The 14,097-nt window shown below is 45.2% G+C and overlaps 1 protein-coding gene across 2 annotated transcripts in view; it reads left to right on the top strand.

Moving 5' to 3' along the window:
• Positions 1-14,097, top strand: part of ZSWIM6 (zinc finger SWIM-type containing 6) — a 528,445-nt gene that overhangs the window by 411,878 nt on the left and 102,470 nt on the right. For both annotated transcript variants that reach the window (XM_085631506.1, XM_085631504.1), the window contains exon 8: positions 13,146-13,292. In XM_085631506.1, coding sequence (XP_085487632.1) covers positions 13,146-13,292 — 147 coding nt within the window. The remainder of the gene's footprint in view (positions 1-13,145; positions 13,293-14,097) is intronic.

The raw sequence follows: 14,097 nt of genomic DNA on the forward strand, positions 1-14,097 counted from the left end.
AACAGAAGGGGCCATGGTGTGTAGAGTAAACAAGAAAATGAGCTTGTTTTTAAACACAGCAGGGCCTAGTGTTCCGGGACAAGTTGCCCTGCAGTGGTCCGTTGTCTTTCATGGCCATTTTGGCTCTAAGCTGCTGGTCTTATTGGGGTTTTGTTGAGTAAGGTAGACTTCTGACTTGCCATTTACACACTGAATTCTAGGTTGGTTAGGTGTCGTACAGCACCTAACATCGCTGATCCACCTGCCTCCCACCAAATCCAGTTAAACGTATGTAGTAGATGATTGGTCGGCATGAAACACTCCCTGGATATTCTGGGCTGTTGACCATATTGGATTGACAATGATGTAGTGTACACCGAGCATCCAACTCCTGGGGGCTGGATCTAAGTGGTGCAGGAAATGGTCTGTAAAAACAACCTGGAACTTAGGAAACTACTGTCCCAAGATGCACACTGGTCTTGGGTAAATCATACTGTAGAATTCAGCAAATACACAATTTTCTAAATCAATATTTTATAGCCAGCTTTGCCTGCTCTTGGGTTATGACACGCTCTATTGTTTAGAATGATTTCCTGGTGTTATGTAAGTTACATGTAATGCATAGTCATTGTCTTATTCTGACTTCTGTTACCAGGACTCCACCTGTGATCTTGTGCACTGTTTTTCTGCTATGTAGTGTTTCTGGTGCAAATAATTATTTTGGAAATATATAAATTCAAACGTTGAAAAGCTCTGCAAAGATTAAGGCCCTCTTGCTTAGGGGAAAGTCTTGAAGAAGCCTGTAGGGTTATGGAGCCATGTTGCTGGACGTTCTTGGAAGCAGTGCTATAAATGAGGCTGCACAGTCAGTCCTCTACATTTGTTTTGTTTGCAAAAGACTGTACTGGCACTTTTCTGTAGGGTGCAGCAGTGATTTGATGAAGAATGTAATGTAATGGGTTATTTATAGAGCGCACTGTGACCAAAAATGGTATCCTGGCGCTAAAACCACTATGTAAGGCACAGCAGATAGATGAACTGAGAAGCGGGCCGCTAGTGAGAAAATAACCAGGTCTTCAGTGCCTTCCTGAATTTTTGTAAGTCAGATTGAGATCGTAGGAAAGCTGGAAGCTGGAAGCTTATGCCATATCCGGGCCGTGTTGACCATAAAGGTACTTCCTCCTTGTCTGACTTTTTGGTATCTGAGCTCTTGAATATAGTTACCAGTAGTAGAAGGTAGGTTTCTGCCGGGGGTATATTTCTTTTAGTTTATTTTGGAGCGGTTTTGGCCCTTTGTTTTGTAGTGCCTTGTGGACAAGACAGATTTTGAAGTTATTCTCTGCTTGATAGGCAGCCAGTGAAGCTCCTTCAAGGCAAAGACTCTACTTTCAATAGGAGGACAGTAATGGCAGTGTCTCAGGGAGGCGCTGTTCTGAGCGAGAGACTAGTTGCACTTCTCAGGGAGCCTACAGTGCTTTCAGAGGGCAATTACAGGCAATTCTCAGCAGACCTTTCAGTGGGATAGTACTTCGCAGAAGGTCTACTTTGCTTTCAGTGGAAGATTACAGACCCTTATGAGCAGACCTAGGATGCTTTCTAGGGGAGTTTACAGGTATTTGTCAGCTGTAATACAAAGCATTCAGTGAGAAAGTACAGGCACTTCTCAGAAGCCCCATGATGCTTCCAGCGCATTGACTTCTCAGCAGATGTACAATTAATGCAATCAGCCAGAGCAGCTGCACTTCTCATCCGACCTTCTATGGGAGAGTAACTACACTTCTCAGTAGACCGGCAGTGTTTCAGTGGGGAGAGTACATGTGGTTCCCAGCAGACTATAGTGCTTTCAGTGCGAGATTAGAGGTACTTCTTAGCAGACCTAAAATGTTTTCAGCAGAAGGATGCCAACATTTCTCAGAAGGGACACTCCTTTCAGCTGGGAGCACAACTTACTCTGTCATTCTGACATCTCCCCATGCGTGCTGCTGGCTAGGCTTTGCTTTACGAGCTGCAGAGGATGCCACGGTGTACCCATGAAATCCCCATTGACCCTTTGTGCAATCAGCTTGGGAGAGGTGCTTTTCTTGCACAGTATGCCCTGAACTCCCACCAGGGACTCCTGGTAAGGCTTACCGCAAAGTGTAGTCTTAGTGTTTGTGAAAGGTTTGAAAGAGAACATCCACCTGGATACAGGGTAAACCCTGGTGATAACTTCCACCCTCGCCCCCGCTGGGGGAACAGGGCTTCTAAGAAGGCCATGGAAAGCAGCGTGCAGGCACATTGCATGGGAAAATTGTTAATCGGTATATAAAAAAACAGCAACCTAGCTAGCTAAGCTGCATCTTTTCTCGGCTGTTCGAGAGATGCATTGTTTTTTTATGGTCTGACTTGACAGCGCAGCTGTCGCCAGACAATTGGGAACTTCACTAGAGAGGGGATTTGGCTTGCCCCACATGTTGGGAGTCAGCAGTACATGTTTTGATTGGGTAGAAGGTGTGTGCTTCCACAAAAATGCTTGCCGTGCACACCGCTATGGTCGTTAATTTGATTTATCCAGCTGCCTAAGCTTGAAGTTTTGGGGCGCACACGGACATTGGAATGCTATTAAAGTGTCTTAGATAACCAGATAATTTGTTTTTCTCTGGCAGCAGCACTGACAAGATGAGGGCAGACATTAAGATACATGGGATATTAGGTCTGGTTTGACAGTGCAACTGTCACCTGATCTTGTAACCTACACCAATATTTTTCTACAGTTCTTTGCTTCCACAAAAAATACATAGCAGATCCCATGCTATTTACTTGTAATTCTTGACATTACCATACACCATTCCTTTAAAGACAGACCCATTAGCATTGCCAATCCTTTTTTTAATTTTTTTTATTCACCATTACTAACTGTTTTCAGAGAGAGAAAGGCAACAAGCAAAAGCTATAGGATATCATTTCCATACAGCTCTCACAGTTCGTTAATCTACCTCTAGGCACTCATTTGTTTAATCTTCTCTCATGATGGCCATTTATTGAGTACCCGCCTTAAGATAGGTTTGCCATTCGCTTTTTAAACCAGAATATATAGATCTCTTTTTATCGCCCGGAGGAGCTTAAAAGGCTTAATTCTGCTGGGGGTTTCGCCTGCACCAGGGCCACCAAGCTATTGCTGAGGTTACTTACATTAACAAAGGGATATGTTAAACGGAGGGTATATTTCCAACAGATTATATAGCTGGAAGAATCAGATGGGCTTATTGAGAAGTTCTTCAATACAGGAATAACAAAGCATGGGGGTGGTAATGTGGAGTTACATGTATGTTTAAGGGGGCGAGGAGGAAATTCCTTGGGGAAAAAATGGTGGCAGGTTATTAAAGAAGCAGGTATAACTACTTGGTAAATGGCAGCTTTTTCTGAATATGGGGGTTCAGCCTCCTGAAGGACATTTCATGTGCCTTAGTTCATTCATATGTTGGAGGTTTTCCTATGTTTGCATGTTTACATTTTACTTTCATATCAGAATGTTTGGTGGAGGGCAGAGACACATGTGGTGCCAACCATGGTTATGTCTCGCCAAGCTCTCTTTGGATTAGAACACTGACTGTAAATCTTATTGCAATGACAGAATTCACACCAAATCACCATGGTGAGTGAGTGGCCATTTTTAAAGGAGCCATTTTTAATGACCCGCTTTGAAGTAGCTACATTAACCCATAAATCTTTCCCGACGGGTGGAGACAATCATGAGATCCCACATACAATAAAGCAACATAAAGCAATGCGCAGAAGTACTCGAAGTGACATAATTGCCAAATAACATTCCATTCCGCCATGCTTTGGTTGTCATGGGGTCCATTTTAGGCACTTATTCTTCTAGAATATAAACCGCACCTTCTCTCTTCAGGTTGCTCACAACAATAGAAGCTTTTAAAAGCAGAGAGTGAGGAGAGGAGTGATAATGGGATGGATTTTAACAATAGACCTTCTTAGTCTTCTAACTCTGTATTCCCCTTGCTCTCTAAGGAACAGAAATGGCCAAAAGGCTCCCACTAATTAACAGGATAACCAGGTTTGTGGCCTATACCCTGTACCTCTGAGATCTCCTGTCATTACTGTGCACGTCCTGTACAAAGTGTCCTTGGGCTATTTACCCTTCTATATAATAGCTAATGTTGGATGTACCAGACTGCCCCCAGTGCCTCTTGCTTAGCTCTGTGCCTTCACCTATAATAGCTAATAGTGGATTGGCCCAGTATACTACCAGTGGCCCTTAGCTTTGTGCTTTCACTAAATTAAGTTTGGCCTAGTTTGCCGACAGTGGCCCCCTATTTGGCTCGGTCTTCACTTTTAGTAGGGTATTACATTCGTACAATCTGCCCCCAGTGCCCATTGATTCTTTGCCTTCACCTACAATGACTGCTGATGGAATGACAGTCTATCCCAGTGCCGCCTACTTAGCCCTGTGTCCTTACGTGTAATAGCTCGTGTTAGATTGGCCCGATTGTGTCGTTTCTAACTTTGTCACTTGATGCCTGGAGCTGATCAGCCTGCAATGTCAACTGGATTTCTACTGGCTGCACTGGCTCAACAAACAGAGCTGGGTCAGCCTGATCCCTGTGCCAATAACAATGCCAGTCTGGGAGTAGCTAAGGTGGAAAGGGGAGACTGTAAGAGGAGGGCCCTATTCCCAGTCACTGACCAGAAGCTTCCTATACGTTCAACCAGTGCTCCATAGCCCTTGCTGAGGATGCGGCCAACTCTGCACCCAGAGCCCTGGGTTTGGAAGTGGGAAGAGGGATGAAAGTTTTGCCAGCCCGGTGGGGGCTTTCACTCTTGCAGCATAGAAATGAGTGCAGGATGTTAGCCCATCAGTGATTGTCGGTCATCTTACATTTTCGTTGGCTGCCGACAGGTTGCATTTCAAAGGCACTATTCTCTGTGTTAGCTTGTAACAATTGAAGTGGTGCTCTGACTGTACAGAACACCAGTTCGAGTCTTTGCTGTGTCCCTACCATGTGTTGTCCCATCCACACATCTCACGAGAGTGGTTTGCTCTATCCATGTGTTTTTTGTGTTTTTTTAACCATGTTTTACATTGTACACTATCATAGCCTTTTTTTTCTTTTTGGGACTTTCAGCCATGTTGAACAACAGTCACGCTGTTGTACGGCATGGCCAAAAAACATTGACAAAGACAGCAGATCTTGCATAGGGGAAGCCTTGTTTGAAAAAAATCTGTGGAATGGGGATGGTTATCCTATGTGAATCAAAACCCAATCTGTGTGATCACAGAAGTGGTCAAACCATTAAAATTGGAGTTCAAGCACAACAAAACAGAAGATTTGGAAGCTAATGTTTATTGAACAATGTCAAAGAGTTGTGGCTTTTCCCTCATTTACATATTATCAACATAAGTCCTATGTAGCAGGTCGGCATTGAAACATGGCAGCAAATTAATAATCTTGATGCATAGTCACGCCTTCAGAATGTAATGCTTTTAGGATAAGAGTTGAGATAGGGGTTTATGATGGAACTCTTGTCTACTTGTTTAACCATATGTTAATTCTGCTACTGCTTTTTCTTGCATTTCTTGTTTACTTTGATATTTGCTGCAATTTGGTAATCATCACAAGCTCACACCTTGATGTGTTTCTACACAAATGAGGAATGTTACAAGACAGCGAAGTGAATGGTTTCTTAAAAGGCAAAGATTCAGATTGCTTTACCATGTTTTGTAGATTTAAATCAACACAAACTAAGGGCAGAGAACATTCAGCTCAAATGGCTTACTACTATGTACAAATTACATTTGCATTCTCACGTGTTTTTTTTCTTTTGAGAATGTTGAGAATAGTTTACATTATAGAAACCACTTCAAAATTCCTGAAGTGAGCTGGAAGATGTGGTTGGAACTTGGTTGAAGAATTTTTCACAGTTCTCATTTGACCAAATAAAGTATATTGCAGCGATTGAAAGACACATTTTTCTATGAAAAAAGTAAACTCGGGATTTGTAACTCACCTTTCTCAACTAAATTAGTTAGAATGGAATGTTGACTCTTTTCCGATGGTATGACTCCAATGAAATACAATTTTAGAAATCTTGAGGAAAGTGATTGTCATGGGTTACAAAGCAAATGGACTAACATGACTAATGAAAAATTTCCTAGCTAATGTAACGGAAAGTTTAAATTCTATTAAGGACTCTGAGGCGAGGGTTATGCCTTCTTTTCTTCACTTTATTATCACAGCAGCCAAACAGCAACAGATTACATTTCCCATCAACCTAGGGGAAATAAGTAGTCAAAACAAATTGGCCAATCAGGAGTCCTGGGTCCACCAATCAGGGTCCTGCTGCTCCTAGATAGTCTGCCTTCACTGTCCCTTCCTCCTCTTTCTGAGCACGAAGATAGCCGGGAACCAATTCTCATGCGTCATTTCACAGAGTCTGAATCTACAGGAGTAAAGGGAGCCATCAATTCACAAAAGGGAATATGAGGCAGCAGAATACAAATCTAATCTTATGAACATTGTCTTGCATGAAACACATCCAGATAAAGGCTGGGAAGTCTAACTGAAAATAGATTGCAAATCCAGCATTGTTAATCACAGACAGAACATCTGCAAACCCACCACATGCAAATAACCCCAAAGCGTTTTACTTACTGACATACTGGGCAGGACTCTTTCAATGATCCCTAGGATGGGATAATCCTCGCCTCCGAGTCCTTAATAGAATTGAAACTTTCTGTTACGTTAGCTAGGACATTTTTCATTCTTTGTCAGGACTGGAGGCGAGGATTATGCTAGTTTAAAGCTTGCTCACCACGAGGTGAGCCATATCTAGCACAGGCTTGAAGTAAAACCTCTTAAAGGTGTAGTCTGAAGACCAATCAGCCGCGTTGAAGACATCTGCCAAACGGGCACCCAAGCCAAATTCTTTTGAAGCCATTGCTTCTCTAACCGAGTGGGCGCAGAACATCCGAAGGTTGATGCCTGCTTCCTGCGTAACCCACCTAACCCATCTGGCGATGGTAGGGGAGGAAACCGCCTTAAAGGGCTTGCAGAGCGCAGTGAGGAGTTGGCGTTCGCCCGGAATTCCTCTGTCATCTCATAAGCCTTTAGGCAACGAACCACGCACGGCTTAGGTCAGTCAGGAAACTCAGGGTATGAAATTACTCTAGTGAGACATTTCGTCCTACGGTGAAGGGTAAAGAATACCCCCGATGGTGTAAACATCCTGGAAGAAACATCAAAAGCCCTGACATCTGAAACATGCCTGCAAGAAACCAAGCAAAGCAACATTGCCAGCTTGGCGGATAATTCTTTCCTAGAAAGGAAACGATTGGGTTGCCAGGATAAAAACAGGTTCAGAACCTGGTTTACGTCCCATAGGGCAGAGTAACGAGGCTCCGGGGGCAGAGAAAGACGAATACCTCTAAGCAACTTACAAACAAGGGGATGCTCCCCCACAGGAGAACCGCCGATAGGCGCGTGACCTGCCGAAATGGCTGAACTAAAGGTGTTTATGGACCGATAGGCCAGGCCCTTCGAAGCCATATGGGCTAATAAGTTCAGGATGTGGACCACATCTGCGTCCAAGGGATTGGAACCCTGTCGCAGACACCAACGGGACCACCTACCCCAAGCGGATCTATATCGCTTGACAGTACTGTCTGCCATTGCTTTGACCATGAGTTCCTCAGCTTGTGCCGAAAGGCCCGGGACTTCCCATCGACTCCTGAAATCCTCCATGCGACCAGAGGGAATGAGTTCTGCAGAATCAGAGGATGAAGTTCCTCATCGGGACTGAGGCGAAGACGAGGAAACAGGGGGAGTAGGATTGGAGAATCCCAGGAAAGTTCCAGAAGAACTGGAAACCACACATGAGATCTCCATAGAGGAGAGGGGATCACCAATTCCGCCTTCTGATGGCGGACCTGAGCTGTGACGCGAGTTAACATCGCAAACTGGGGAAAAGCGTACCCCAGGTCCTGTGTCCAATCCTGGAGGAAAGCATCCGTGGCTACCGCCAGGGGATCCGGCCTCCAGCTGAAGTACCGGGGTAACTGATGGTCTAGTCTCGAGGCAAAGAGGCCGATTGAGAACGGCACCCATAGGTCGGACAGAGAGAAAAATACCCCTGGGTCCAGTTTCCAAAGACTGGAATCCCGAAAATTGTGACACTGGAAATCCGCCACCAGGTTCTCGCAGCCCGGAAGATATTCCGCTGTCACTGAGACGTGGTGATCCAGGCAGTATTGCCAGAAGCTCACCGCAAGATCGGAAAGTGCTTTGGACCTGGTACCTCCCAGGTGATGTAGCAGACCGCTGAGATGTTGTCCATTTTGAGGAGAACTGAGGATTGAATGCAATCTCTCGTCCAACATTGAGCCACAAAGGATCCCGCCAGAAGCTCTTGGCAGTTGATCTGCAAACTGTGTTCATCTGGAGACCACAAGCCTCCTGTAGAAAAATCGCCGCACCTGGCACCCCATCCCAGGTTGCTGGCGTCTGATTCTAAGTCTGGCGCGGACCCGAAAATTGCACGACCGTTCCAGGCTTCCATGTGCTGGAGCCACTACTGAATCTCCTCTCTCGCTTCTGTCGACTGAATCACCTTGCAAGAGTAAGGACACCCTTTCCGCGGGTAGAAAGCCTTGAGGCGCTGCAACGCCCGATAATGAAGGGGCCCCGGGAAGATCGCTTGGATGGAGGCAGAATGCAGGCCGACTATCCGAGCAAGGTCCTTGAGAGACACATGGGACTTGACCAGGGTTCGTCTCAGCTCGTGACGAATCTTCGAAATCGTTCGGGATGGGAGACTGAGAGTGGAGGACCTTGAGTCGATGACGAAGCCCAGAAATGTCAGACTCTGAGAGGGAGAGAGCACCGATTTGGCTTCGTTGATGACAAATCCCAGGCCCTGGAGCAGATTGACCATCATCTGAAGATGTTGATGGAGACGTAGAGAGCAAGAGTCCATAAGAAGGAGATCGTCGAGATAGACAATCATCCGAACTCCCCCTAGCCCTCAACCATTCCACTACAGGTTTGAGGACCTTGGTAAAGCACCAAGGGGCTGAAGAAAGGCCGAACGGGAGGAAGGCGAACTCGAACACCTGGTCTCGCCAAAGAAATTGCAGGAAACGCTGATGTAGCAGGAAGATCGGGATCACCAAATACGTGTCCTTCAGATTTAAACAGACGAGCCAGTCGTTTGGGCGCAGCATATCCCGAAGGAGGTGGATGCCCTCCATCTTGAAGTGGCGGTAGACAAGCCACTCGTTGAAACTGCTCAAATTGATGACCAGTCTTTTGCTGCCAACGATCTTGTCTACAAGGAACAGATTGCTTAGAAAGCCATGCGGGTGCAGGGTTGAGCAGACTATCGCTCCCTTGGCGTCTATCAAAGTGGAGTCGTGGTGGGAGAACTGGAGAGGAGGAGGTCTGGAGCTTTGATAGGGAGTCTCCAAGTATTCTATGTGAAATCCCTGAATGGTCTGTAACACCCATGGGTCCCCGTGACCGAAGTCCATGCCTCGAAAAAATTCCCCAGCCTCCCCCCTATTTTTAGTTTGGAAGAAGGGAGCAGACTCACCAGGTGGAAGAAGACTCAGCTCCTCGGAAGCCTCAACCTTTGCCTCTTCTTCCTCTCGTCTGATAGAAGTTTCCGAAACAGGACTGGTCCTGGTATTGACCTCTGGTAGAGCCTTGCCCTCTGCTGGTTGTTAGAACCACAGCCGGTCGAGCGGACCCTGCCTCGACCGGCCCCGCAGAAAACCCGGGGAAAAACCCGTTTGATGGTAAATTGGGCCTTGTCAAGTGAGGTGAACGTATTGATGAACTTCCCCCAACTCGTTCACGAGCTGTTCTCCAAACAAACTACCTTGAGCCAATGCTCCAGCCTCTACAAGATCTCCAAGCTTGGGGTCCACTTTGATCAGGAGAGAACGCCTGCGCTCTGTTGAAATCACGCAATTGGCGTTACCAAGAAAAACGACAGCCCTCTGGGCCCAGCCAGACAATATCTCCGGAGAGATGAGGGAACCTGATGACTTGGCCTCTTCGGGCATATCCCAAATTTGTATCAGAGGGCCAAGGACATCCAGAAGCTTGTCCTGGCAAGCCCGCCAGGATCTGTCGATTCCCTTCTTGGGGTCTCGCATGATATTTTGCAGGAAGGTAGCCATGCATGCGTCTATCTCTGGGGTCAAAGCCACTTTGTCTGCCAACAAGGGGCGAGGGCACTCCGCCCAAAGAAAATTGCGGGCGTCTTTGTCCAAGGGTTTTCCAATACGTAGTGCCACGTAATCCACCACCTTATCCGCTGGATGGACTATTTCCTCCGGGTCAAACATGTCGGAAATATCTGGAATTGTGACTGAGTATTTGGACAGGATGGGCCTGGTTCAGGAGTTACCGGACTCGGAGATGTGGCAGAGGTGGAGTCACCGGTGGTAGGGCCAGTTGAGTACCGAGAAAGGCCTGTTTCAGCCTGTCAAAGGTGGTAGAATCCATCCCGGTTTCGCGTGGGCGCTTAGCTGGCGGAGGAGATGGGTCAGTCAGGGGTGTAGTTGCGGGAACGAAAGGCGGGGGGGGGCCCGGTAGATTAGCAAAGCGCGCCAGTGCTTGATCAATCCTCTGAGTAAGGCGTTCCTCCAGTGGAGTCATTGCTTCTCCAACAGCTCGATAAATCAAGTCATCCACCGCCTCATAGAAGTCCTTGTCCCACTGGAGAGAGAGGTCAGGGCATTTTCCTCTCCGTAAGCATCATCATATTCAAACTCCATGATGACCGGCCGACCATAACAGAAAACCAGGGGTCGGAGGAGGGCATATATATATATGTCATGTGAACAAGGCTCGGACGAGCCGAAACGTTATGGCGACATACTGCACAAAATAAATTAATTTGCACTTATCCTATGGTCCGTGTTCGTACGTGCTGTGCTCCTGCTGCTGCTCGACTGCGGAGTTGATGATATATATATATATATATGTGTGTGTCAGTGTCACATCTTGGGCGACACGCTTAATTTTTAGGAAGGCTGGGTGGCAGCTGGAAATGTCAGCGAGGAACTCGTGTGTAAGTTAAAGAAGGGGTGAAAACCCCAAGGACCTGTGTCTGGTGATTATCAAAAATATATGTAGAGTCACAGCTGGCCTGGGAGGTGCTGAAAGTCAAGCCTCGAGGACCCAGAGGGTGTAATTAGTCTGTACAGACTCCACGGAATAATGACAAGTGGAGAGGGATACCACAGAGTGTCCATTTATCTCTAGAAAAACGCACACGGCACGCTCTGGGTCAGAGCCTCGGGCTAGACAAGCTCGAACTACGGAGCGCGCACAGGCTCTTCAGAGCTTAAAATGCGCGGTCTGAGTGCAAACTCCTCCTGTGCCCCCTGACGAGCGGAGGAGTGCGGGCACACCAGACTAGCTACGTGGGCGCGCGACTCCTCCTGTAGCTGAAAACAGGACAGCGTTCGTCCTATTCAATGCGAACAAAAGGTGAGGCGATTAAAGCGCATCAGGATTCCTTAACAAAAGAAAAACGAGTTAGGTGAAACTCATGGTGAACCGTGCCTGACGAGCCCGTCACACCTCACTCCGTGAGAGGAAAGAACAATCGTCTAAACAGCACAGAGCGCGCGACGAAGCTCAAACGCACTAACAATTAAGCAATACAAGCTCGCCGCAGCACATTTGCATAACATACGCAACAGAGCAATTAACACATCATGGTAAACAAGAGAAACCTAGGAACACTTATCTCGGCTGCTGAGCAGCAAAGAAAGAGGAGGAAGGGACCGTGAAGGCAGACTATCTAGGAGCGGCAGGACCCCGATTGGTGGACCCAGGACTCCTGATTGGACAATTTGTTTTGACTACTTATTTCCCATAGGTTGATGGGAAATGTAGTCTGTTTGGCTGCTGTAATAATAAAGTGAAGAAAAGAAGGCATAATCCTCGCTTCCAGTCCTGACAGAATCAAAGCATAATTCTAGTTTGCTTAAAAATTCCTACTCTAAGCAGATCCCGATGCGCTGAAAGTGACAAGAAGCAAGAAGGATATTTTTAAATTCATGGTTGGTTTTAGATTTCCTGTGCAGCACCCAAAAGAATTCCCTGTTAATCAAAGTGTGCTATTAAATAACAAACACAATTCTATTAACCTGTGCTGTAGGTAAAGTGATTAGATACCGAGAGAACCAAACCTGCACTTGAGGCACCTCAACTGAGGATTTAGTATTGTTTGTAGATCTTTGTATAAGCCGTAAATAGTGAATACGGAGTCAGGACTTTCGGGCCCTCGCTTATTTGCCAACACTATAAAACCTGGCAAAAGGATTTGCATCCCAAGGCCCATCAATAAATCACACGCGGTCTGATGCTTGATTAGTCAATTGGAAGGTAAAATTGGAGATCCACTGAATACATTGTTTTCAAATTGCTTGAATATTGATTTGCAGATTTTAGTTTTCATGTGGTTAGTGAGTGCATAAATTGTTAATTTTGCCAGTTTCTTTCAGTCTTCCGTGCTTTTGAAATAGCATTTAATGTAACAATGAAACTAAACTGAATGATTTCATCTTTCCATCTCAAATTGTAATGCATTTTTTATTTGAAGAAGCCCATTTTATAAATTTGGGTCACAAACTACAGACTTTCTGCCAGCATCTCTTGATGTTTTTAAAAGGAAATGCCATTGCTAGAATTTATGCCTTCAATAAATATTTATATCTATATATTATTCATACAAATGGAATGCATAGATTTGCATTCCATTTCTCTCTGTGCCCCTTAAAATGTTTCCGTCTTTTTTGCATAAGACCAGGCATGATTTCACATAAGTATGTCGCCTCGTACTATTAAGCATAAAGTGACATAGTACCTAAAACAGTAGGGAAAGCTTACGCCGCACCTGTTCTGACCCACAGCTATTCTCTGCAGTTCTAAGTCAAACACCAAGAATAGTGTTTTCTTTCCTTGATCCACACCCTGAAGCATGTTTTTAAAACCTTACACGCCTGTGCATTCATGTGTTTCTAATCATGTTTGGGTTTCATGGAAGATGTGCATTTAAAAGTGTAATGTACTATTTGGCAGAAACAGTGTGCTGTTTTGTTTGGAACTGCTATGTTCATCTGACTAGTTTTTTCGCATTCCACTTTATAGAGCTGCTTCACAAAGGATTAACCTCAATAACCAATCTTGAAGGTTGGGTCGGTCATCCACTTGATCCTATCGGTACTCTCTTCAGCAGCCTAATGGAAGCCTGTAGGGTGGATGACGATAGCTTCCACGGATTCCATGATTTTGCAGGTAAAGAAAGGTTAATTTAACCTTGATGTATGGCCTAATTCTGATTTATAGCATTTAATCTTTTAATTGTGATGTACATTTTTGGAAACTGGTTTGTTGCACCAGAAGGTACATTATCTGTGAGAGTTTATATTTTTTTTAGCATAAATCTGTTGTAATTCACATCCTTCCCATAATTCTGCCACCTAGCTTTTGAACTTTATGGTATGTTTTACTCAGAACACTTGTATGGTGTACATATCGACGATAATCTTGAATGATTCATTGATGTTGACCTGAAGCCCACTATGCTTCACAATGGAGATAGCTTTATGTGGTTCAACCATTGATTTACGTGCATGTATGAAGCTGCAAGGAATGAGGTGCAGTGATATGAGTAGAAATAAAATGACTTTTGAAAGCAAATGTTTGAATGAATGACTCTCAGACTTAAACTGTTTTGGCTTTATTACCATAGATCACATGTTTTGCACACTGCTACCATCTAGTATTTGGAGTGACATTGCAAGTTTAATTTCTCTAAGTAGAGGTTACCAGGTGCCTCCCCTGGTTCCACCAGTGCACCTACACATAGACTTGCCTCCAGTTGTATTTTGGAAGTTCACGTTCCTTTTGATGCCCTGGGGCTGAATCTACAGAAGTGCAATCAGACTCACTGAAAGTTCAGCTAGCAGCACTTTGACAGCTGAATGCTTCAGAAACAAATCTGACTAAAACAAGTTCAAAGCCAGGTCATATGAGAATGAGTCTTAGGCTGTCTCTTATGGAGAGTGTATCCGTCCAATTTAGTCCTAAATATATTAAC

The sequence above is a fragment of the Triturus cristatus genome, chromosome 2_1 (genome assembly GCF_964204655.1).
Source record: "Triturus cristatus chromosome 2_1, aTriCri1.1, whole genome shotgun sequence".
NCBI classification, from domain to species: domain Eukaryota; kingdom Metazoa; phylum Chordata; class Amphibia; order Caudata; family Salamandridae; genus Triturus; species Triturus cristatus.